The following is a 25,538-nucleotide window of genomic DNA, read 5'->3' on the forward strand; positions in this document are numbered from 1 at the left end:
TGAATTAAAAGTTTACTTTAATTTTGAACCATTTTATAACTGCATTTTTCTCATGAAGCATCTGAATCACAGCAGGCTACAATAACTTTGGGATAAAAGGCAACTGGTAAACTGTCCAATACAAGGTTCTAAATAAACAGTTCTTACTGGCCCCTACCCAGACATATCCCAGATAAAGTTTTTGATCAGAAACATGAAATAGATCCACCTGCTTATTTTAAGCATATTAAAAAGGAAACTAATTGGACCATTTCTATTTGTCTAGTTTTTTTATACAAAAAGGCTACACAATGTTACACTTTATTCAGAATACAGTTAGAGCGATTATGAATTAGTGTTCTACACCTTTACTCAATCCTTAAAAATTAGAAACTGCTGTAGCATATTCACTATAACTTAATACTACAAGAGACTTTAAAAAAAACTAACAACAATTACTGCGAAAAGAAAGGCTACTTCCAAAGCAAGCAAGGTCAGTACCATTACAGAGATTTAAAAAAAATAATAAATTTTTAACAAGCAAGGCTAGGGTTTGATAAATTCCATCTTGCAATTCATTCTTGTGCATTCTTCGTTTCTTGAATCACTCCCAAAATCCATTTGTATTATTACTCCTCGACCAAAAAGGACCAGAACAAAAAGTTTACTTCAATTGTTCCCATAGGAAACTCAGCTTGGTTAGTGTGTCAGGCACTTTCTGAGATACTAGCCCACCCCTCGAGCCCTCTCAGCAACTCTACAGGCCAATCAATGCAAGTTCATTCAGATGATACAGCTGCAAAGAGAAAAAAACAGGTGTCAGTGTTCCTGAGCAAAGGGCTCTTCTCACATATTAAGACTGCGTGAAGCCAGTGCACAAGACATTACAGTTAATTACTTCCACACTTCCCGGCAGAAGTCAGTTTGGAGTGTACTGATCATGTGTTTCCAGAGCATTTATTCACTATGCTGGCACACTGGGACCCAATTGAGCCAATCCCTCCCTGCCAACCAAGTCCTCAGTCCAGTCATCTGTTTTTCTCTTTTTGTTTTGTTTTTAAATTCAAGGTTGGAGCTTCTTACCTAAAGGATGATTTACAGGTCAGTATCGAACCAGGCCAACTGATTACTGTCACCTGGAGGCAGCCCATCCATAAGGTCCTGGGCATGGCCAAGATCTGGCAGACCATCAACTGGGTAGTCAGCACCAGGGTGGTGGCCACCCATTTCATGTTCCATCATAGGGTCCATACCCAAGGCATCCTGACCGTATCCGCCAGAGTGGAAAGAACGGTAGCTAGGATCTAAGAAAGTTAAAGGTGGCAGAGGGAAAAAAAGCATAATGTTAACAGATGTTAGATGCATCAGAAGCTGCAAGTATCAGTGTGTGAGAAGATCTTTGTAGCCATCTAATTTTTTTTCTAGTTCAGCCAAGTTCAAAACGATCTGTTGCCTGCCCTTAATGGCTATTCCATTGTTCAAAACAGCCTTCCAGCCTACGATTCTGCAGACAAAGCACACTGCAGTCAGAAGCATGAGCAGATTCCAGCCAAGCCATTAGTCTGCACAATCAACAGTACTAAAATTCAACAATACTGCAGCAAAACCAGGCTCCAAGACTGTAGACTTGCTTCTGAAAGACTAGTCAAAAATAGCTTAGAATCCTTAGGGATAGGCTTGCATTCAAGTTCTATAGACACTTACAGACTAACACATTCAATACCAGCTTTTGTTTTAAAGAAAAACTGCACGATTGGAATTGTCAAGTCCATTTGTAAAGAATTTAAAAGATTTCTGGAAACAACAGCTCAGCGGGAGATTCTCCCACAAGATTCAGACAAGAGACACCAGTTTTGCACATTCACACAGCTCCCATTTCAGTGCTGCCAGTGGTGTTGCAGAAACTGGTTATTTGAACTGGCAGTTCCCCATCTGCCTGTCAGTTTGCAATACCTTGCTGAAGAGTAACTCACTCTTCACTCATTTGCAGTTCTCCTTTAACACCTTTAAAATCTATGACTTGACTTCATCCAACTTAAGTTTAGTCAAGGGGAACAGGGGAGACATACCATCTGGGCGGTATCCAAGAGGTTCTCCCTGGGCACCAATATCAAGTCCGAGATCTGCTGTCTAGATGTACACAAAAAGTTACAAAACAGTTTTAATGTCAGGTCTTTGGGTCAGCGCTAGCAATTCTGAGTTTAAAAAGTTTTGAAGCTTGCCCCAGATCCCTTTTTAGTAACTCTTCTGCAGTGAGCACTGCAGCATGAACTTCTGCAAACATGAAATGCCTTTTTATCCAAGCATCTGCATCCAATATATAACAGCCAGATTTAGGTATAGGAATCCATAGATCACTGGAAGGAGGGTTCTGTTTGGGAACGAAAAAGATGGGGCAGGTCAAGGAACACTCCTCAGGTACACCTGCCCAACTCCTGCAAGTCAGCTGATCAGATTCCTGAGCCAGCAATAGCATGTTTAAGAGTTCTGAAGGGATCTCCCCCAGTTTGTCCAATTACAGAAGTAATTGCCTGTCCGTAGTATAACTGCATAACTCCAATCTCAAAGAGATATTCTATTTTAGCTTTTTTTTTTTTTTTCACATTACTGTGGTAGATATAGATTTTAGGACAACAGGAAAGTAAGCACTGAAATAGTATAAATCAAGGACTACTGTCCTTTATTTAGTAAATACATACAAGGTAAGACAAGCTAGGCTCCTGAATCTTAAGAATCTGGGGGAAGACAGAGACTTAGTGAAACCTCTCCTCTACCCCATGCACACAGTTTGTTTTCAGTCTCAATTTACCATGGAGCCCTTTAAGCATGAAAAAAAGGCAATGTGTAATAATCAGCCTGCAAACATATTCAAGTCTGAGAGCTCAATTCTAAGGGAGAACACAAGTTGCATCCCCACCCCAAGATTACTAGTCCTACATCGTTTGCATGATAGAAGCCTCACAGGATATGTTTCCTGTTTACGCTTCCCTCATATCACTCATGCCTCAATTTTTGCATTCAGAGTTCATTAGGTTCTGACAAGCAGCACAGAAATGTACAAAGTTCTTCTATACAGCTTTGCACACTAATGAAACATAATGAGAATTATAAACTTTAGCAGCAGTAGAGAATGGAGTCTTCCTGTCTGCAAGGGAAGAAGCAGCTCTAAGGCTGCTTGCCACAGGTTCACTGAACCTGCACACGTAGAGAGAGTAAAGGAGGTACAGCCATGTGTAAAGCTGGACCTGTATCACTGGTGGCATCTACACTTCACTACTGGAAGGAGCGAGGACTTGGAAGCAAGGTGTCCTCAAGAAACCATTAAAACAAAGACGCAACTCACCTCGTTCCAAGCCATTGGCTCAGTCCGGAACAGAGAGCTTGTCAACTCAACCGAAAGTCGCTTCTTATAGTCTTGTGGTTTGTCCTCAGACATTCTGAACAGCACTGCAGCTGCGTATGTTGCTATTGAAAGGAAGAGTGATTTTAGTAGAGGTCAAGTCTTCTAGCAACTTTTCTAACACAAGTATGAAACCTATCTTTTAACTTCACTTACCAACACCCTCATTCCTAGAATGAAGCAGTTCTGTTAAAGGGGCAGTTGCACCTTCAGCTTCAATTGCTTCAGCTGCTTCCTTGTCTTGAGCCAGTTCACAAAGTACACCTGCAGCTACTCTCTGGATGTTCTCAATGGGAGAGTACAACAACTGCAACCAAAACACAAGGGTTTCTTTAGCTCTTCTACTTGAAATGAGCTCTTCAGCACAATCTGACTTAGCAGTTCTACCAAGGAAGTGTAAGAGCCATTTTACTAGTTTTCCTAATATGTACTATAGCATTTTCTTGAGCTCTTGCTTACCTGCACAAATAGTGGAATGGTATTTAGACCCCTGATTACGATTCGATTGTGAACATCACGTGCAAGAATATGCAGGGCTCCAGTGCAGCCCTCGACAATTTCTTCCATACGCACACCCTCCTAGTTAGGGAAAGAAAAGGCATTTTTTTTTTTTTAAGTTGAGATATTGCGTGCTATCTTCTAAAATGACTGCCAAAAAGCTGATCACCCTGTCAACAAATCAACCAGACTTGTCCCCTGCGCACACCCCCTTCCCCCAACAGGGCTCATATCCACTGTCTACTGCTGGCCTTCAAACTTAACAGTCCTGCTAGGACTCGGCCCAGTTTATCGAACTAAATTGACTAATTGAAGCATCTCAGTGGAACTCCTCCCAGTGTTCTCATTTTTATTTCAGTTCATTATAAACTTCATGTCTGACAACACTGGCTTCTTTTCCCCAAACTGCATTAGCTTGGCAGTTCACTAAGTTTGAAACAGTGGTTATCAGTAACGAAGAGGCCCCCTCCTGCCTCTGCAAGTATTAACTACACTCCTGTACTAGTAGGTACTGCTTCCATTTGCCCATGCTAAGGCAACTTCCCCTTTGTTAATGTGTTTAATGGGGCAAAAAAATCAAGACTGATCTTGCCACACTACCCTGGTACTAAACAGGTAACAGGTATGGAGGCTGTACAACTTCTCAGTACTTTTACAGCTCTAAGCACCCTTGAAAATACGCAATAAACTGTGATAGCATTCTTAAACCCATAGTTCCAACAAGGATTAGTTTCCTGGTAGAAAACTTACTTCCCGTGCCAGAGCAGGCAAAACCAGTATCTCTGTGATCTATAGCATTCAGAATTAAATGCTCAAGAGGTTCTTCATAAAATAAGAACCAAGGTTTTGATGTTCTTGTTTATCTAAGAAAAACTTCAGGTCTGCCAAGACAGAACTATCAGCACACCAAGAGAACAACATGAATTAGAGCAAATGATAAGACAACAGCTGTTTAGACCAAACAACACATGGCTGAGGCACACTGACAAATGAAGAGTTTTACACGTAACTTCAGTTACTGGTGACCACTTACCACAAACTGCTGTTGTGTTCCACCCATAGAAGTACGTCGCTGGGTATCTTGATGTGCTCTAACCAGCAACTGAACTAGCCTTGGAATAGCACCTTGTTCACGGAGCGGGGCGTGGTTTGCAGGACAGAGAGCAAGATTGCGGATCAAACCAACAGTAGCCTGCAGTTAAGAAAGGGGGTGGGGAATAAAAGAGCATGATGGGTGTGCTTGCTGTTACTGATTTCTTTTTTTAATCAGTTGATCCCAAATGCTTAAGTCTCTAAAAGACAACTCTTAAGTTGCTCAATTGAAGCAACTTTCCCATCAGACAAATTACATTCCCCAACACCTTGGAAACAAAGTATTTTTCATAGTTGAGGTTACCTTAAAAAAGCACCAGTTTTCAGGCTGAAAGCTTAATTATTATTTACCTTGATCAAAGGCCAGTGTGATGGCGGGTGCAACAGTTTAACCACCACTGGGAGTCCATAATGGAGACGTACTGCATTTTGAGCCATCTCAGCTTCTTGATGTCTGCTGGTGAGGTGACGGAGCGCACAAATAGCAGGTTCTGTGATGTCTTCCCTGTCTCCAGCCCGAAGAACTGTGCGCACAAGAGCCTCAATGCCACCAACCTGGCACACCATCATCTTGTTCTTGTAATTGTTGCAGGTAAGGTTAGAAAGGATGCCAGCAGCACAAGTCACAACATTAATGTCATCTGATCCTAAAAGCTGAACAAGAGTTCCTAGAAGGCCTTCCATTCCCTCCTGCAAAAAAAGAGGGAAGAAAAATTTAGTCTCTCTCCAATTCCACTATGTTGGCTTTTGATCCTGATGTCTTAGAAAAGCCATTTACCTGCTTTGTTGCAGCATCTGACAGATTTCTCAGAGTCCAGAGACAGTTCTGGACAAGACGCTGGCTTGGATCTGTGAGATGGAGTCCCAAAGCTTGCATCCCACCTAGAAGATGGTGCAGATTTGACACCATTACTCAGATGCTCATCTTGTGAACAGTCAGGTCCTTTTCTTCTTTAAAGTCTGAGTGCATATCTCACAAGCTTCTGAATCTTTCTTGGCATTAGTATCATAGCATGGCTAGACCCTAACCCTTCATCACATAAAAGAAAACCCAGAGATTCTTTTTGTGACACTGGACTTTTTAAATGTATGCATATTCTAAGGGGACCATTCTGACAATGCTCAGCCACTAAAGCCATCCAGCTAACAACATAGTAGACTTATTTAAAACAGACTGCCTTTTATACTTCTGTATACTAAAGGCTTCCAAAACTAGTTATGGACTGAAGGACCAATCCAAGTTCAATTTTTGATGCTGGCAGCTTCTGTTCTTGCGTGAAATGTACTGATCCTGCAGTACCGTATAGCTTTTTAAGTTCTCATGGGTACAAGGTACTTACCAGCTTCAACAATAGCAGGTTTATTGCTGGAGCAGACTGACAACACCTTCAGCACCCTACTTGTGGTCCACAATAGTTTCTCGTAAGTATAGGTCCTCATTATATTTACTAGAGCCTGGGGTCCACCACTTGCCAGAATAATCAGCTGAAAGACAGCAAAAATAACATTTATCTGTCACTTTCTGTGCATGTCAGTAGGTAGTAATTGTTGCTGGCTTACACCCATCATAGGTTACAGATCTCTAAAAAACTGTTCACGTCTGCTGGTCAGGTCCGTAAGTTTTGCAGTCTCACTCTAAGCACTACTGCATTTCCGCAAAATAATTCCTCCGTCCCTCACCTCTTGCAAAGTCAGGACCAAATGGCAAAAGCCCAACATGGCTGAAGATTCAGAATAAGGAGGCCAGTACACAGGAACTGTTAGGCCATTCATAGCAAGCTTACTCCTTTTAAGTGCTTCAATAGCAGAGGCACTTACCTTACTTTCTTGATTGCCATACGCTAAAATCTGAAGGCAGTCCGTTGTGATGGCCAGGAATTTGACGTTTGTCTTGTTGAGCAAGGCAACCATTTTCTGCAGCCCCCCAGCTAGACGGACAGCCATTTTGGCTCCTTCCTGATGTAACAGGAGATTGTGAAGAGTTGTAATGGCATAGAACAGCACAGAGTCCACTGGAGACCTACAGAAGGAAAAAACCTCCGGAGTACCTGCACCTACCAGTACCAACTAAAAAACACAAGTACCATCTTAGTAGTCCACATACCCAAGCATTTTAACCAAAGCAGGGATGCCTCCTGATTTGAAGATTGCCAACAAGCCTTCACGGTGATGTGAGAGATTGTGTAGTGTGCCTGCAGTACAACGGGCTGTTTCCACATCGTTTGTATTTTGCATGGTACGTACAATAGCAGATACCATTTGAGGAGATCTCATAATAGCATGGCGAGATGCTTCCTTTTTGGATAACTGATGAACCATAACTGCAGCCTTGTTCACCACCACCTACAGAAATATTTGAAGAAAGCTTTTAGTTTTAAGGTCGTTGAAGAAGCCCCACAAGCAAGCGACACTGAGACAAAGAAATGCTTACCTGGTCCTCATCATTCAACAGTTTGGTCAGTTCTGGGATTGCACGAGTTGCAAGTTCGGCATCGTCTTGGTAGTTTATCAAATTAACAACAGCATGTTTTAACATCTGGGACGGCTCAGCCAGGCGCTGCACATTAGTTGGATGAGCAGCATCAAATTGCGTGGATGGGATTTGCATTCCTTCATCCAGTGTTTCAGGGAACATAGCTGCACGTACTCTCTGAGCTCTAGTCATTGCATACTGGCCATCAATATCTGAAAAACAAGGTAAGTCATTACCTCAAACTAGGAATAAAAAGCTCATCTCCTAGATTAGTAATAATTCGGTATTTAGGTGTCTGTATTGTTAAGCTGTGTGCCTAAGCAAATCAGTGTAATAGAAAAGGCCTTACCAGCAACTTGCTCCTGGGTGAAGGACTGAGAGAATCCCTGCTCCCACTCGTACAGGACTTGTGTTGTGTCCACATCTTCCTCTTCAGGATTTCCCTTGCCACTCAAGGAGGGAGCAGTTGTGGTGGCACCGGAATGGATACCAGAGTCCAGATACGATTGTTGCTGCCAATGACTGACTGCTGCTTTTCTGTCTGGCTCCATTGCCATATCCAACTCCATCAAGTCAGCTGTAAGAAATCGTTGAACAATGAAGTTTAGTTCAATTACTCCAGCACGTATTAATCCAAGAGATGACACAGATTTTAAATGAAAATAAACTGCTATAAACAACTACCTCAACCCAGCAGAGGTAGCACTGCAAGTGAGACAGCAGTTTTAAACTGAGGCTTTACGTCGAACCAGTGCAGACATCTTATAAACCTGACTAACAGGCAGAGCAATCACTGCTATTGTGACTGTCTTACTCTACTGCTTTAAGGTTCCCTTTTCCACGTACTATGATTAGATACTTGACTGTACTTAAGGGACCCAAAATGCTTACGATGACAAACTTGTTTGCAGGTTTGAGTTCCCGTGGTAAGGTATTAATTACTGTAGTAAAGCAGACATTATTCAATCCAAGTTACTTTAAACAGTTAAAAAAGGTGAGTAAGGAGCCAATTTAACTGCTCTTTATTAGAACTGCTAGATTCTAATAATAGAAATTGTGATGCATTATATACCTTGGGTTGCCATGTTCCTTGTTGTGCTCCCAGAAGTCTTTCCTGCTACCTTTCAGAGACCCTAAAAAAGGGCAACGTTAGAACTTATTAAACACTGATCAGAGCTAGTAAGACAGGATTTCATATTAGAACACTAGAATTGCAAACTAAGACTTCACACATCTTGCCACTTCATTACTACAGTGAGTGTATTCAAATGCTAATTAGCAAACCCCCATGGACAGAGAAGCAAAAGAATAAGATGTATCACCCAGACTTTTTCTGGCAGACTGTATGTAAGAAAGATATCTTCTCCTCTTAAAGCTGCAAGAGAAAAAGAATTGAAGACTGACCAGGATAGAGCCATTTTTTACTTCTCTATCCTTGCATAAGATGAAGTCCAGACATTCAATTCCACAGCTTGGACATGCCGCAAAGACAAGGGCTAAATGTCAGACTTCCTCATTTCTCTTGAAGACAGCTACTCTTAAGATACTAGCAAAACCATTTGATACAGGGCTACAACATGGATTTTCGCAAGGAAAGCTGAAATGACCATTTAAGGCAAGCTGCTATTATTTTAGTGGTACAAAGCCTACCTAAAGAGTCATAATTGAACCGCCTCCTTTACTCGTTTCCTGTACCACAAGAAAGGTGTCTTGCTACACAAAATGCTCTTCCTTAAAGTTAAACTGAAAATTCAACCAGCCTTATAAACAAATGCTCTCCTTTAGTTGCACACATTAAGTCACCAAACTCACTTTTTTTTTTTTTGCAGGAAGCCAAGATAATTGGGGGCAGAAGGCTGAAATACGATCAAATGCCCTATCAAAGTCTTCAGTATGCACCTCCATTTGCTATCACCAAGTAGTACAGAAGTAGTCGTACCATAAATCTGTAGCTGCCTCTTCACTAACCCAGAAAGAGAAATTCGAGGCTACAGCTTCACAACGGGTTGCTCAAAGCTGTCATACTTTTATTTCATTTGCTCCCCTTCCCCCCACAGTCCAACACTGTTTTCAGCACAGACACAGAGCTGGTGACAGCCTATTCTGGGAGCTAGCCAAGCAGAAACATTTGTAGTGGTAACTACTGCAGTGAGCAAAACCATCTCTTCCAGCAATCAGCTTTCAATGTGCCTTTAGGTGTTAGAGCTATGCTGATCAAAACATTCCCAGACAATGAAGTAAAGGCAAGCCACTAATCTCTTTAAAGGACAGGTTTGCAGTACTGTGTCAGGAGAACAAAGTCCATTTGACGCTGTATTTGTGTAGAGACAGATTTCCCAGTTTAAGAGTTTCCTTCAGGAGTAGCTTTTAGAAAATCATAATTAAACAGAAGACAGGCCTGCAGTTTAAGAGTCTCACTGAATAGGTTAGGCAACTCTGAGGCAAGCTTATCTTTCACTGCCTCTGAGCCAGCTGCAGGATACTCAAGCAGCTCCTGAGCAAACTCGTTACTTTGCTGTACAAATGGCCAGTGCTATTAGTCCTGACTCTGCACTCCCACTTTTGGCAGCAACCCCTTCCTGGCTCTTTTTAAAATGGACAGTAGATCTGCATCTGCAGCAGATAAGCAGCATTGAGCTGATTTAAAACATAACATAAAGTACCCTGCTATGCCGTTGGAAATGCTTAGGTCCCTAAGCTGGTCCTTCTCCACAGACTGGGAGAGACTGGCCAACGCAGAGTCTACTCCTCACAATCTGCATGGAGGATGCACTGACAATACAACCATTTTTTTTCCCAGTCCCTTGAACACTAGATTCTTCCAACATGCTTTTAGGACTTTGGGAGTAGCAGTGGTAAGGGGAAGCAAAAACTAAGTCATGCTGTCAGTTCACCTTTAATACAAAAAAAATTCTCCTGAGTAGCTAAGTTGGAAGTAGTGTCTATACAAAAGTTTGATAGCTCCCTACAGGTCTTATGCATTACTTTGTCAGCCCTACTAACACCTTCCAAACAGAAAGAAGTGGAATAGCACTAAAAGCAAAATTTGTATCTTTGCTCCCCCTAGTCCTCACTGTAAGTCAGATGTGACATTTCCCATAGAAAACTGGGCAAGATCTAGCTGCTATATGCAATTTGCAATATGCTTAGCACAAAAGAAGATCTATTTTTATTGTAACTTTTCTTGTCCTCTCCTATCAGGAGACTGGTAATAAAAATTATCAAACTAGTTTTGAAGTTAACATACTGGTAGATGAACCAGTCAAGAGCGGTGACTACACTGAGATATTTCCTACCACCTCAGATTCAAATATGCAATGAGGGGCTTAGGAACAACGTATATGATTTCCTTCCACTGTTGAATTCTGCACAAATGAAGGCAGCTGGCTGACAGCAACTGCACTCTGAAAAGGTTGTTTCAGTTTCAACAGCCTGAAGAGATCAGAAGAGTAGCTGTATCATTTGGTACAATCCAACAGACCAGACTAGCCCCTGCACTGCAACACTATTTCAACATAAAGCTGAAGAACATACACGAGTTACCAATGAAGAATACTGAATTAAACGTTCAGAACTGCGTTATCAGTCAGATATTCAGTCTTTGAAATGCTGACCTTAGATCAGCCTGCTAGCAGCACCTGAAAGTTTCTAACATCCTAATTTGCATTTCATAAACCTGTAACCCCCCCAGCAATTCCAGGCAGCATTTTTTATTTAGATGGGAAATTGGTTTTAATCCCAAGAGTTAACTGCAGACTGAAGGTAGCCAGGGAAAAGAGGTACGTTCAGTTTGGTTTTAGGGTTTCCCTAACTGAACGTTCTCCCATGCCTTCCCATTCTCTTCTCATTTTACAAGAGGGTAAACTGAGTCCAGACAAGCTGCTGACTTGTCTTCCTGTGCTTGTCCTTGTCATGACAAGGTTAACTGCTACACTTCAAAGCGAGCAACAACCTCAAACTAGGTACAAGTTTTTGTGCTGTTACCTTTCCTGACAGAAACTGGATCAATACACGCAGGGTGGGGGAGTGGAAACAAAAAACCCCACCCTGCCAGGATAATTAAGCTTGTAGTCTTCAACCATGAACCATATACCAGCTCCTTTAAATCGGGCCCTTATTCAAATTTATTGGAGGACATATGACTAGCGACACTACATTGTCAAGGTCAGTAATACAGATCTTAACCATCAGGAAGAGGCAGAAGTACTCAGTGTACTTTACAAACTTTAGCATAACAGCAAGCTTCTGTAAGCCTCACTATTTTTAAAGGAATTAAAGTCTAAATTTTTATAAATGTCATGTTATACAGAAGTTCATACAGATGTACTACCAGGAGCTATGGGACTGTTAACTTCTTAAAAACCTCCTCCTCCTCCCCCATGACACTATCCACTTGGGTAGCAAGCATGATCATCTTCGGGTTTAAATGGAGGATGCTTTTTAAAATATGTATTAAATCCCTCATATGAAGAGCAAGGCAAGACACTGCACTAGGCTGTACTGTGTACCATCAGTTCCAACCTTACATTTGAATTCTAAATAACTGAGAAAAACAGTTTTGCAAGCTTAGCAGGCTTATGAGCTACTAATTTCAAGTTAATACAGAAGACAACTCAAATGTCTTGGTTTCCAAAGGAATGAAAGAGAAGGAGTATTTTGATGATGAATAAAACTTAGGTATTAACTTCTGATCTTGGTGAACAGTTAAGCACATGCCAAGGAAGTCAACAAGTCTACAGCATTTCTCAAATTTGAACAGTAATTCTGAACAGCCTCAGTAAAACCTAGGTAATTTTCTTTCTAAAGCTGTTAAACTCCATTAAGACACAGAGCACAGTGAATTGTTTACTTCTATTCTGTCTTACAGAGAACAAGAACTAGGAGAATAGCCTATCTAGGGGGGTGAATATTAGCCTGACATTTACCTGCCTGGTATTATCAAGACTACAGTACATTTGCACCTCTGCTGCAGTTTATCTAAGATAAACCCATTTTCATTGTCAGCTAAGCCATTTTGTTAGCCTATGAAACAGCTCATATTTGCAGCTTGTATTAAATAAAAATGTATCCATCTTCTTCCAAGGTTACTACCTTAATCTTAATAGAATCTGCTCATTAAGATTGACTCAGATTACACCTGACTGATCTGATAAGCAGTCCCCCCCTCTTTGTAAAGCAAGTCCAACTTAAAATTTGCAGTCTTCCAGAAATCTTTTGCTTGAGAGCAGCATGTTACTAAACCCTGTATGAGAAATGAAGACTGACATATCCCATCACCATGATCTATTTAAAGGGAACATGTCTACTGACCATGTTTTCATATGTCTCTCTATGTCTCATCTAGGACAGGCCAAGCAACTGCATCTTTAAATTAACCACTGGTGCCAAGTGACACATTTTCTTACATAGAATACGCAGATCTTAGTCTTCTTGTGACAGTTATAGCAGTTAAAAACATGGATTATCTACTCAGAAGTTATTGCAACCACTACCAAGGTGTTACTGGAAGCATTCCTTGGGTCTAATTTTATAACTGGTCTTGTTTCAGGCAGCTGCCTGCCAATGATGCTGCCTGTGTATCTGCTTTACAAAAAGTCAGTAGCCAAAATAGAGGCAACATAAGTTCCACAACTAATAACACCAGATAACTACAGTACTCATTCCTATGGTTCAAAAACAGAAATGTAAGAACTTACTGTAGCAGAAGCTTCCTAATTAATCTTAGTTTTCAAGTGGAGATGTGAGAAATACATTCAATTAAGGATTTTTAAATTAAAAAATCCTTTGATCTTATCCTGGAAGTTGTTATTCTGTTTTCTAGAAAAGGAAGCAAGGGTAGGGGGAACTGTCTAAGTAAGACAATGCTGACAGTGGAAACAAAGAAGCTTTCATGGTATATAAGCTTTCATCCATGAGTGGCTGACCTGTCTCCTTAAGCAGTTTTTGGTCTAACCTACCCAACAGCTATAAGCACTCTTGCAAAAGGCAAGCCTACCTTCTACTGCTTTTAGTCTTATGAAGACATGATCCAACTGAGATAGTCACTTTAATATTCATTAGGAATAGCACTAAACTGATTAACAGGAAGCCTAAAAGAAGTAGAGTTATTTTTCTTCCTTCAAAGAGGGAAGCCTATAATCAGTTTATACCTGCCTACTAACTTTTTTTTTTTAAAGGAAAAGCAAGAGATCTTAGTCTAGCTGAAGAAAACACAACAGCTACAATTTGAGAGGGAGGGAAGGAGGGAGAAGTTACAGGTGACCTATAAGAACAGATTTATAGATTGCCTATCCACAGATGAAAACAAGGATAGTACTTGTAGAAAGTAATGTTCCAGGGTATTTGCATTCAGTTTCCAAGTTAGACAATTCTAGTTTTGGATTAAGAAGGGAGATGATTAACATAGGAAGTTAAAAGGATTGTCATTTGCCTTGCAGGTCTCAATTTAGGAAGCTTTCATTTTGTATCTTCAAAGGTTAAACAAGTTGAAGAATTTTTACCACCAGAAATCTGTTTTAAACTTCTAATTATTCCTTATCCAATTAGGGATAAAGTCCTCTTCTCCCATATCATCCCAGATATTCCAAACACAACTTAACTTTGAGGATTTTTATCTGGCTTCTATTGAGCTCTGGGGCAAAGTATGCCTCCATTCTAGAGGCCCTTCATGTATCAGATGCTTCTGTAAAATTAGTAAGAAGTCCTGAAAGTACAGTTTCAGTGTTGTGTGTTTCAAGGGATTTTAGAAGCTTGCTGTAGGAATGACAGTTGGGGTTTACAATTTTTCCATGCAATGAACAGAAGATACTTTATTTCAAAGTAGGAACAGACAACATGCTTGAGTTTCACTCTGAAGACTTGCATTTTAAAAAATTTAATTATTGTACAAAGGTACCACACAGGATTAAATACAACAGTTTTCCTTAAATAAATTCCATATCCACAAAACAAGTACTGAACAGCATTCCCATACTCTGTCTCAAGTAGCAGCATTTGCAGTCACTTTGTCAGCTCTGAAAGGAACAGCTGTATGCAGTGAGTGGAGATTATTTTGAAGTTAAAGTTATACACAAGCATTAGAGGGCCTTGATTATTGTCAAATTAGTCACTCACCAGTAGTGACTTCTGGATTAAGAAATTCAATTTTTCAAAACCCTCCTCACACCAGCAGTTTAAGGACCTGGATGGACAAAAACTACTGTGAAACTCATTTAAAACTGGCTCTCAACTAACGGTTTAGGGCTGTAAGTTATCACATTAACCAAAGCAATGGGCCACTTGGATGTTTTTGGAGGCAGTAGAGTTAAGGTTTATCTTCTTATCTACACCAGGAATCAGAATATAAAACTTCACATTTTTCATATTAATGTCAGGCTTCCTTCTGCTTTCAGCAAGCTGATATTTAATACTGGGTAAAAATATCTTGTCATAGGCCATCTGAAGATATCCTAAGTAAATGGAAGTAACTTATACAGTTGTGCTGGATTTGGCTGGGATAAAGTTAATTTCCTTCACAGTAGCTAGTATGGGGCTATGTTTTGGATGTGTGCTGGAAACAGTGTTGACAACACAGGGATGTTTTTGTTACTGCTGAGCAGTGCTTGCACAGAGTCAAGGCCTTTTCTGCTTCTCACACCACCCCACCAGCAAGTAGGCTGGGGGTGCATGAGAAGTTGGGTGGGGACACAGCTGGGACAGATGACCCCAGCTGACCAAAGAGATATTCCACACCATAAGACATCATGCTCAGCATATAAAGCTGGGGAAGCAGGAGGAAGGGGGGGACATACAGAGTGATGGCATTTGTCTTCCCAAGTAGCCATTAATGCATGATGGAGCCCTGCTTTCCTGGAGATGGCTGAACACCTGCCTGCCAATGGGAAGTAGTGAATGAATTCCTTGGCTTGCTTTGCTTGCGTGTGTGGCTTTTGCTTCACTTAAGCTGTCTTTATCTCAACCCAAGTTTTCTCACTTTTACCCTTCAATTCTCTCCCCCATCCCACTGGGGGAGAGTGAGCGAGCAGCTGTGTGGTGCTTAGTTGCCAGCTGGGGTTAAACCATGACAACAGTGTAACATCAAAGGGAAACAAGTCAAACCATACAGGCAAGAGAAAACACAGCATGCATTTTCCCAACTCTAAAAGGAAAACACGCCAACCATGGGTTTTCACAGCTCTCAAACTTTCAGGTTAGATGACAGAAACTCATCTGTAGCCTTCACTGCCACCTCAGAAGAAATGCCACAGCAAGAGATAGAACAGCATTACTATATTTAAGTGTTGTGCCAAGATGTAGCAACCTCAACCATTTCAGTAGTTCTACTGAAAACTGAGAGCTACCAACAGTGACAGGAATGTTAACCTGCATGCCACAGCACACACCCACACTAAAATCCAGCTTACTGATCCTAGACTCCAAGAGAACAAACTCATTCATAAACTTTAACTCATGACAAAACTGCTCTGGTCATTTCCTCAAGCAACATTTGCATAACATGTCCCATTAAGGACAAATACTTCACTCCAGTGAAGTACCCTATCCACTCAGTATCCCATGTAATCCATCCAGCTCAAGTTTACCCAAGCTCAAATACTTCAGACAATGCATTCTACTGACACCTGAAGAAAGGTAGAAGATGCCTTGCAAACAGCAATACATTCTATTTTAGATTTAGCTAATCAGATCACAATAAGTTTGACTCTGAACCCAGGATACCCAACAGTCTTAAGTTGTTCTTTAAAATCTCTTAAGACCTGAAAGTTTAAGATCTGTTTCTCCTGTTAAACATCAGGAAATTAAGAAACCTGAATAGTATCTGCTAAACTGACCTTTCTTAAAGGTTAGCAGGTTGCAGCTTCCAGGCTTTAAATATACTTAATAAGTGCTGAAAGAGGCAATAAACTAGCTCAGATAATCCACAGAATTAAAGTGGAAGAGGGGTATTTGACAGCACACACAGAGATCTGCCAATGCTCACTACAAGTTACCTCTGCTTGCAGCCACTGTTTTCTGCTGCTTCATTTCCACTTCATTATTTCTTTTTTCCTTCAGGCATCCCAGTTTGCCATTAACATCAATTGTTCTGGCTTTTCAGCCTTTGTCTTCTGCCTTAGAAATTATCTAAAAATTCCTTTCCATAACAAAGGCAGAAGAGCTTCCCTACACTAGCTTTTGTAAGTTTTTTTAATAAGAGTTCATTTGATGCCACATCACAAAATAAAGTGTTATGTCTGTCTATTTTCAGTCATCTCAGCAATCTAAGAGCAATTAAGAGCACAGAGCAGAGTTTCTATTCACATGCTCATTACCTAAAGCAAACAGCATGCAAATATTTCTGCTCTTGCTAGACTTCTCTAAGAAAGTTGATTACAACTGCTTAATGGAACTGAAGTGCAGGCATCTGGTAGTCCTGACTAGACTTAAAACACTGGGTTAGCTGTATTAAAAGAAGATTTATTCCTCAAAAAATATCTAGTGAAGGAAAGACTCAGGTTACAAGGACGGAAAAGGAGGTTCATCTTTGAATCCGTGCAGCCTTAGGCACACATGGCAGAGGGCAGGGAAAGGGGCCACAAGAACTTTACAACACGGCTGTAAGGCTCCATTCTACCACACTTCACTTCCATTAGGACTGGAGCACTATGGAGTGTTCTGATACCACAGGACACTCACCCTTCCTCCCAAGAGGGACAGCAGGCTAGTAAAGAATCACACTTCCTAGCCAGCTTGCCAATGATCAACTGTGACAACTCATTAAGTTTCAAGTGCACTTGTGACTATAATGTAAGTGCAATAAGATTGACATTTTGTTTTGCTCATCCTAAGTACAGATTGCCACCCAGAACATAGGTAGTTTTAATCCATCACTGAAGAGCAACTTCAGCTGCTGACCAGAAGTTCAGGTAACAAGATGTATCAGAAATGGACTTAGTGAGCTTTCACAGCCAGATGGAATATCTTTCAGCTGCAGGCATTGAGTGTCACTGAAACACAGCACTTTGAGCAACTAACATGGTATTTAGGCACTAACAGCTTGTGCAATTAGTCAGGGTCTTCACAGGTACTAAGGTTTAAGTACCCTTTTAAAAACAACCCATTAGAAGTTTCAATAAAGCAACAGTTAACATTGGTCTGAGAGCCACGGTCAGCCAACAAATACTTGAGATGTCATTTTATAGATAGTTGAGAACCTGGAGGAGAATTCAGAACAAGCACATCAGGTAAGTTACTAAAAAAAGTAACAAAGTTCACCTGGGCACTGATCTGCACAATCATACTAAGAGATGAACTTTCAAACTTTAGAGCCTGCCAGGAAGCACACACGCCCCCACCCCCTCCCTCCCCCCCGAAGCTGGCAATATCATGTAAGGGTTCTCTAATACCTTTAATACATAGTACCTTACTTTTTAGGACAGACTTTTTAGAGAAATTTTGTGGGAAATTACATTTGATAGGACACCTAGAGAGGCCAAAAGGTACTTAGTAGCAGTTACCTACCACCATAATTTCTTACAACTATCAGTGGTGCCCTACAGAATTTTGTTTGATACTGGCCAGAGCCTAAGGCTGCCAGAGTCACATGGCTGGGCATATGTAATGGCATAGGCAACGTAAAGACCACACACACCTTTTCACATAGGCCCATACTCTTTGCTACTTAAATGCACACTTAGTGTAGTATCTGAAATCTCACAGCACTGGATGTTGTCACTTCAGAGAAGTTAGTGTTTAGATCCACAGCACAATTATTCTGCCCTTTACCTAGAGAAACATTCAGGAGTTGCAGGAGGTCTGTCAACACAACCCTTTATATTCAAAATCACAGGCAAGTATACCAGCAGCTTCTAACAAGACCTGCAAACAAAAAAGTGATCTTCTCAAAGAGAGCTACACTTTCTGCACTGAGTATTTGTTTGTCCTCTATAAAAGTCTGGTTGTTTCTGCGAGCTATAAGCAGCAGCAGTGCTCAAGCTGACAGAGAAATTATCAGGTTGTGTTTGAAAGTAATGGTTTAAGAGGGCTTTTCACTGGCAAGTATACTGCAACACTAGCAAAATCTATAACTTTATTAGTAGGCAAGATTGGCTCCAAGTACCTATGTATCCTTCTTCACTGTCCAAGAGAGGAGCTGATGATAATCTTAACATTTGAGATGAGATGTGAGGAATGCTTCAACTACTAGTCAGGTGTTACACATTCAGCTTTAGAACAAAAGTAATATTCTCCACCTATCAATCCTTTGACAGCAGTTTGCAGCTCAGTATTAAAGGACTGGCATGACAGTTTCAATTTTATGAACTTAATGCAAGTTCTTAACAAGATTAGCAACCCAATTACTCTGTGTTAATTGTTTTGACCAACTAAGCACCACCAACTCATGCAAGTAACCTCAAAACAGTTACTAAGTTCAATTCTGTTCATCAATGGGTTTACTTTGAGATCTTTTGGTCACCAGCAAGCATTTCCCATTAGGGTTTCATGCAGCATTCATTATGTTAATGAATCCAACATTCATTATGTTAAAGAGTATCTTCACGACTGGACAAAACATTAAGGGCAGTTTTATTATCACAGCTTAGAAAGTTACCTAACTGTGTCCCACAAATCAGAGGTGGTATCTACAGTATGCATACTCCTGCCTTTCTCAGTTAGGGATGAGCTAGTGTTTCTGAGGTTTAGTTTGCCAGCGGTACTCTCACCTTCTCAACTTGCACTGATTTACAGCTTTTGGTCCATGTGCCCCTACTTTCACTGAGTAAGATGTCTGTAGTAGAGATGGCAATAGCCAGGATCAAACATCATTCTTTAGTCTTACCTAGCCACATACAAAAAAGCTGCCATCGTGACCATTTAGAGATAACCTATGAGAACTTAGACAAACATTATACCACATTTCATTTAACATTAATAAAGTTCAGCAACAAACCACTGCCAGCCCTCAAGCTTCCTGCCCACTTAGTTTTGAGTGTCAAAAAGATACTTAATGGTTCTACAGTCATTTATCACAACCGCATACATCACCAACAAGAAGGTTGACAGCCACTGTATTACAGAAGTACCTTTCCTTCCTGCCTGTGTAGAACTTAAAACATTCAGTTCCACTCAAATACAGCAACAATTTAACAAACAATCTCCCTTCCGAACCAGTAAGTATCTACCATAATCTAGTTTCTTCTTAAACTGCAACTATGTAGCCAGCCCGAACATGGATGTTAAACATTAATCTCCATGGTTTAAGAAACCAGAGTGATTAGTCATAATTGCACTGACACTAATGAAATACTTACGAATCTGAAAGTGGCTGCCTTCACTTGTCTGTCAGAATAACTATGTATTTACAATAAGACATACCAACACTCCAAAAAGTACTGTTTAAGCAACAAACATGCTAATGAAGTCTGACACTGCAAGATGTTTCTTCAACTCACGTTTAATTAAGGCAAACTGACAAGGCAACAGCATTTATCAGCACCTTTAGGATGTTAAGATTTCTGACCACTGGAGGGCACCTGAATCGTTGCCAGGGCAATACAGAACTACTTGCTACAGTTGCTGCAGAGTTGGCAAACTTCTCCAATTTATACAAGTCTATTTAGCACAGTAAGTCAGCCTAGAAATGCTAGTTCCAGCAAATATAATTACAGTGCACACTGTGCATTTGTCAACTCCAGTAAGATCCAGCTAGCTCATACTACCCTTTTAAAAGCAGCAACCTAGAATACTAGATTAACTCTTTCAACCTTTAAGGGAATTAATTTATTCCTTAAACAAGGCTTCAGAGTTGATTTAGTATTAAGTAACAGAGCAAGGACTTTACTTCTGCAATACTAATCCAGCCAGTGTACATTGTTTCCTAAAGCAACTTGGAGCATTACATAAGAACTTTTTGTTAATGAAAGCTGTGAAGTAGGGGTGCAGATGTTGCTTTACAAGGCAACAAAAGCACAGGACACATTTGCTTTCACATCAAGTCAGAGTTAACAGATTCATGAGGGCAGGCTGAGCTACAGGTACACATTTCACCAGCTCACCTTATCAATTTGGTGTTCCATACAGACAGAAATGCCAGAATAAGACTTCCATTAGTTCCCTCCCTTGCACTTGAAGTTACCTGTCAGTGCAAGAAACTTTTCTGGCTCCCTTCTTCTCAAGAGGCAACACAGGCCACACAACACTGGCATATTAAGACGTTATCCTCTTGGGCTAAAGCCTGATCACAGACTACAGCAAGTTTTAACTTGGCATCAAGTGCCAGAAATGGATATTAAAAGTGAACCACAGTCAGGCCACCTTATGGTTAGACTTGCCAACAATTCATTGGTGCATAACATCAAAGCACCCCCAAAGCAAGTCTTCCAATGCTTAACTAGAAAGTCAGCAATAGTGCCCTGCCCATCTGACCAGGATAATGATTTTATCTAAAGAGACAAGAAAAGTCACATTCAATACTTACTGCCAGGGAGTTTGCAGAATTTTGCAAAGTTAATGCAGTGCCATTTCTAAGTTACCGCACAGTCACCCAGCAAGGCAGGGGGCTCAGAGCTTGCAAATGCATGCTGTGAGGACCCAAGAGCAAGTCCCAACTGCCTGCACAGTTTCCCAAAGTTTTATCGGGCTTTGTGAAGTATGATGTTCAAGATAAGTAAGGTCAGTCCTGATTTTCCTGCCACGGTATGCAGTCTACCAGAGTCACAGAACAAGTTTTGCTGCAAGCAACTGCATGATCACCACAACCCCTGTGTTACCAGCTTTAACTATGAATTAACATGAGTGATTTTGATTACTGCTGTATTTGCACACTAGCCTGCCTACTAGACAACGTTTTGCAGAAACATCCTTATCCAGGAGTTTCAGATTGCACAGACTTCAGTTTATAAGACTGAAGCTTACAACAGCCATGTTTCCTGCCCCATTCTTGCTACTTCCCTTTCTACCCCTCAAAATACTGCAAAATTAGTCTAGAAGGCCACTAGTACTAACTTGTTATCTTTATATCTGAATTAACTTTCTGAAGTATTGTGTTCTTTAGAGTTAAAATTGAGTTTTTGGTGATGTTAAGTCATGAAAGACCAACATCTGTTTCACAAAGAAACCGTATGTCTGAAGGGCAACCAGGTTTCATGGCCAAGATTTGATAAGCCAGTTACTGACACACCACATAGTCATAGCAAAATGCTAGTGTTCATAGTAGACTATATACCAAGCCACAAGCCCAGCCTATTTATTGCTTAGGCAAGAAAAAGGAAGCTTGGTTTACTAAGGATGTAACACAACATTTGAAAAACTGACTTTTTCAATCAAGCTTTACTTTGTATTAAAAATCCTTGCTTTTAGAAGCTATTGTGCATTGCATTGTCCTTTCCATCAACATGTTTTTTTACTTATTTCTCCCCAGACTCTTTGAAATTATCAGCCATACAGACCAACATGAACATTCCCACACATATCAGTTTATACATAAACAGAAAATATCTGAACTAAAAGACAAGCAAATATGACATTTCTTTAGAACCACCCCAGAACGGCAAGACACTTGATATGATTTCATACCGAATGCTGAATTTGGAGAGCCTTAAAGCCTCGTCTGAACACTTAAGTAGCCTTATTTTCAACAGTACCAGCCATTAGGCAATCAACACAGTAGCCACATACCTGCAGCTGTCAGCACCTTTTTGTTAAAAGTGCAAGATTAACATTAGGTTCCTGGACTGTCAGTTACTGAAATTCACATTATAACTTGGCCCAATAAACACCAGTAAGTTTTGCCCTTGGTGCTGTTTTAAAGCCTTGCAGTAGTACCTTTTTGTCATTCAGAAGCAAAATAATAATTGGTAAGTTGCTCTCTGGTGTGTCTAAACTTAATATCAAGAAAACCCCGATACTCTTTCAGGTAGTTTTTTCTCATCTTTGCCTTTACTATAGTCTTAACACATAAAGATCCTGTTTTACTAAAACCCCTCCTTGATTTCCGTCCATCGACCTCAGCATACCAGCCCAGCCTCTTTCCATTCACCACTTGCATACTTTGGGGGATGGGAGGACCACAGATGTCTGGAATATACAGAGTGTCAGAACAATGGCTGCTCCATGAGAAAGAGATCAAGAAGAAGTAGCTGATTACTAAGATCAACACTGCTATTCCTAAAGTCACAAGTTGCCCATAGTACCTTCACAGCCTGCCCTTTCTTCCCAGAAGGGATAATCTTCAGTAGTGGTTTTTGGGAAGAGATTCAAAATGAAGCGGCACAATGTCCTAAGTCAAGTTTTAGGTAGGGAAGAATTTAAGGTTTTGTTAGATTTAAGAAACCTCGCTGTCCCAGGAGCAACTGATCACACACAAGAGAGAGCTGAACTAAGCTTTTCGGGAAAAAACACACACATCTGGAGCTCCCTGTTCCACGGGAAATCAGAAACAAGTGCCCTATATCCTACTAGGAGTAACCGCAAGTTGCTTCACACATCTCAGAAGTGCGTTAGTTTGGGAGGCTGGAGTCGCCATCGTCCCCGCCAGTCGGCCACGGAAAGCAGCAGGCGCTTCCCCTTGCAGCATACGAGCCCCCACGCTGCCCAAGTCATTCGCTACGAGACTCTGGTAGCGTGGGTGTTAAAAACTTGATTTGATTGCTCCCAGCTCCGGGGAGCTTCATTTCGGTGACACCCAGAAGAAGCACAACCTCTCCAGCAAATATGCATGCAACTAAGACCAAAAACCCACAAGGCAACAGATTAGTTATCTCCCGCTGACTGCGGTGACCGTGATTAATTATATTCGGTACAAATAAACCCGTCCCCTGCTTTCTTCCCCCTCCTATCACCAACGGTGGTCTGCAGCCCACCGGCGAGTCAGTACCTCCCCCCTTTAAAAAAAAATAAGGGGGGGGGGAGCCACGAAACTACTCCGGCCTCGGCTGCAAACGCAGCCGGGAGCAGAGTCCCACGGAGACCCGGGCGGCAGAGACTCGCCTTCTCCCGCAGACCCGAGCAACCACCCCCTCGCCCCAGGACGAGCTTCCCAAGAGACACCTCGGGAGCCGCAGCTGCCGCCTCCTGCAACCACGCAGCTGTCCGGACCTCCCAAAACACGACCCCCCTCCTCTCCCACCCCCACTCCCACCCAGGCAGCGCCCCCCGCCCCGCTCCGGCCCCGTCCTTCCCGCCTCGCCGCCGGGCACACCCTGGACCCCCCAACGGCCACGGGACGCAGCACCCGCTCCCGCCCGCCCCGGGGCACCGGCGGCCGCTGAGGGAGGGAGGCCCGGCCCGGGCTCGCCCCAAGTTCCTGCCAGAGAAAAGTGGCACTAACGTTGCAGGGAGGCGAGAGCGCAGGGTCCCCCCAGGCTCCGGCTGCTGGTGCTGCTGCCGCCCGGGCGATCCCGGTCCGGTCCGTCTTTCCTTCCTTGCCCCCTCCTCCTCGCTCGGCTCTTTGCTGACGGCGGTGCCCCCGCCGCTGCCCTCCCGGGTGGCGACCGTACGGGGCGGCGGTGTTAGTCCCCCCCTGCCCCGAGCGCCGCTGCTGCTCCCACCACCGAACCGAGCGAGAGGCTTAAAATGGCGTCGCTCACAAGGAGGTTCTTATAGTGAGCGCCGGGCTCGGCTGTATCCTGCCGCCGCGGCCGGGCCCAGCGCGCAGCATTCCACAGGCACCCAGCGCACAGGGCAGGGGGAGGAGAAATAGTGCCCGGCTCCCAGGGCGGAGGGAGACAGAGAGCAGCAGCGGAGGGAAGCGGCTGAGAGCGGGGCCGTGGCGGCGCGGCAGGGGGAGGCGGGGCGGGCAGGGCCGGGCCGGGCCGAGGCGGCGGTGGAGGGGAGCGGCACGGCGGCGTGAGGGGCGGGCGGAGGACAGCGGAGACACCTTATTCCGGAGGTGGGGAAGAAGGACCCGAGGTCCCGGCTGGGAGCGAAGTTGCTGCCTGAGGGTGGAGTAGAGGCGGCGGGGGAGGGGGTGCAGCTGAGGGGATGAGCCCGGGGTCCCAGTTGGGGGGTGGGGGGCGGCGAAAGGCGAGCGCGCCCTGCCCCCCTTTAATTTGGAGTTTCGTTGCCTGGGGATTTTATTTGAGGGGGGGGGTGTGGTTTTTTTTTTTTTTAAACGCACGCCACCAACTGTAGAGAAACTCCGTCCTCCCAAACGCTTCTCGCCGAGTCGGGAGGCTCCTCGGCTGTAGACTCGAGGGAAACCGGCCCCGGCGCTGGGCTGGGGCAGCCCGCTGAGCTGCGCTGCCGCCCCGGCCCGGCCGGGCCCGCCTGGCCGGCGGGGAGCCCGGGGGAGCCCGGGCAGGCGGCGGTGGGGCCCGCTCACGTCGGCGGAAACGCGCTCCGCTCTGCCCTCGCAAATATTTGTCAGGAAGCAGTTGCCAAAGAAAGTATCTCGTTATGCAATTTATTTATTTTTTATGGAAGAAGCGAGCTTCCCCCACATACACGCCTCCTCCTCGCCCGCCCCTCGCCTCTTTAGTGAGTCGTAAAAACAGGAAAATACTATGAATTGCACAAGGTTTTTCGCGGCGTGCAGAGCCCTGTGAAGGCACGTATGTGGCAGCCTCTTCCTCGACGTGCACGGGCTTGCACAGCAGAATGTTTTACAGACTTCTTGCGTGTACCGCCTTGCACTGGCAAAGTGTGTTTAACATACCGGGGGAAAAAAAATACACACACACACCCCCCTCTCCATGAAACAAGGACCATATATACCAACGTGTTTATGTAAAACATCCATTGCTAGTGAAAGATGGATTTATTTTTCTTTTCCGCTGGTATAAATTTGCTTTAGCACTAGCGGATGTTGGGGGTGAATTCTTGGTCCCGTGCTGGAGGGCTTCGTGCAGCCTCTCGTTCCACACCAGCCTCCAGCTTCTGTGGTTCTTGAAGTGGGGAGATGTGCGGTTCACGGAGGGGCCACTTTTATACCTGTTTTTCCACTGATAATACTATTTTAAACGGGCTCTGGGTTTCTACTCAGGAAGTTACACTTAAGATTTTTTTTTTCCCCCCGTTGATTTATTCAGTAATATGTAGCGTTAGACTAAAGGAGCCTCTTCCACAGTGCTACTTGATTTTCATGTCAACTGCTTCTTTTTAATCAGCGCTTTTTAAAACAAG

At 42.8% G+C, this 25,538-nt stretch overlaps 1 protein-coding gene across 1 annotated transcript; it reads right to left on the reverse strand.

The window, feature by feature from the left end:
• Positions 1–23,995, reverse strand: CTNNB1 (catenin beta 1). The gene is made up of 16 exons (XM_072853768.1): positions 23,746–23,995; positions 8,515–8,575; positions 7,792–8,019; positions 7,401–7,654; positions 7,074–7,312; positions 6,788–6,989; positions 6,310–6,454; positions 5,748–5,851; positions 5,321–5,659; positions 4,911–5,069; positions 3,839–3,958; positions 3,536–3,686; positions 3,323–3,444; positions 2,049–2,109; positions 1,063–1,283; positions 1–775 (listed from the first exon to the last, which is right to left on the reverse strand). The coding sequence occupies exons 2-15, from the start codon at positions 8,525–8,527 to the stop codon at positions 1,075–1,077; spliced, it is 2,346 nt and encodes a 781-aa protein (XP_072709869.1). The 5' UTR covers positions 8,528–8,575; positions 23,746–23,995; the 3' UTR covers positions 1–775; positions 1,063–1,074.
• Between the last annotated feature and the right edge of the window lie 1,543 nt (positions 23,996–25,538).

The sequence above is a fragment of the Ciconia boyciana genome, chromosome 2, assembly GCF_034638445.1.
Source record: "Ciconia boyciana chromosome 2, ASM3463844v1, whole genome shotgun sequence".
Classification (NCBI taxonomy): Eukaryota; Metazoa; Chordata; class Aves; order Ciconiiformes; family Ciconiidae; genus Ciconia; species Ciconia boyciana.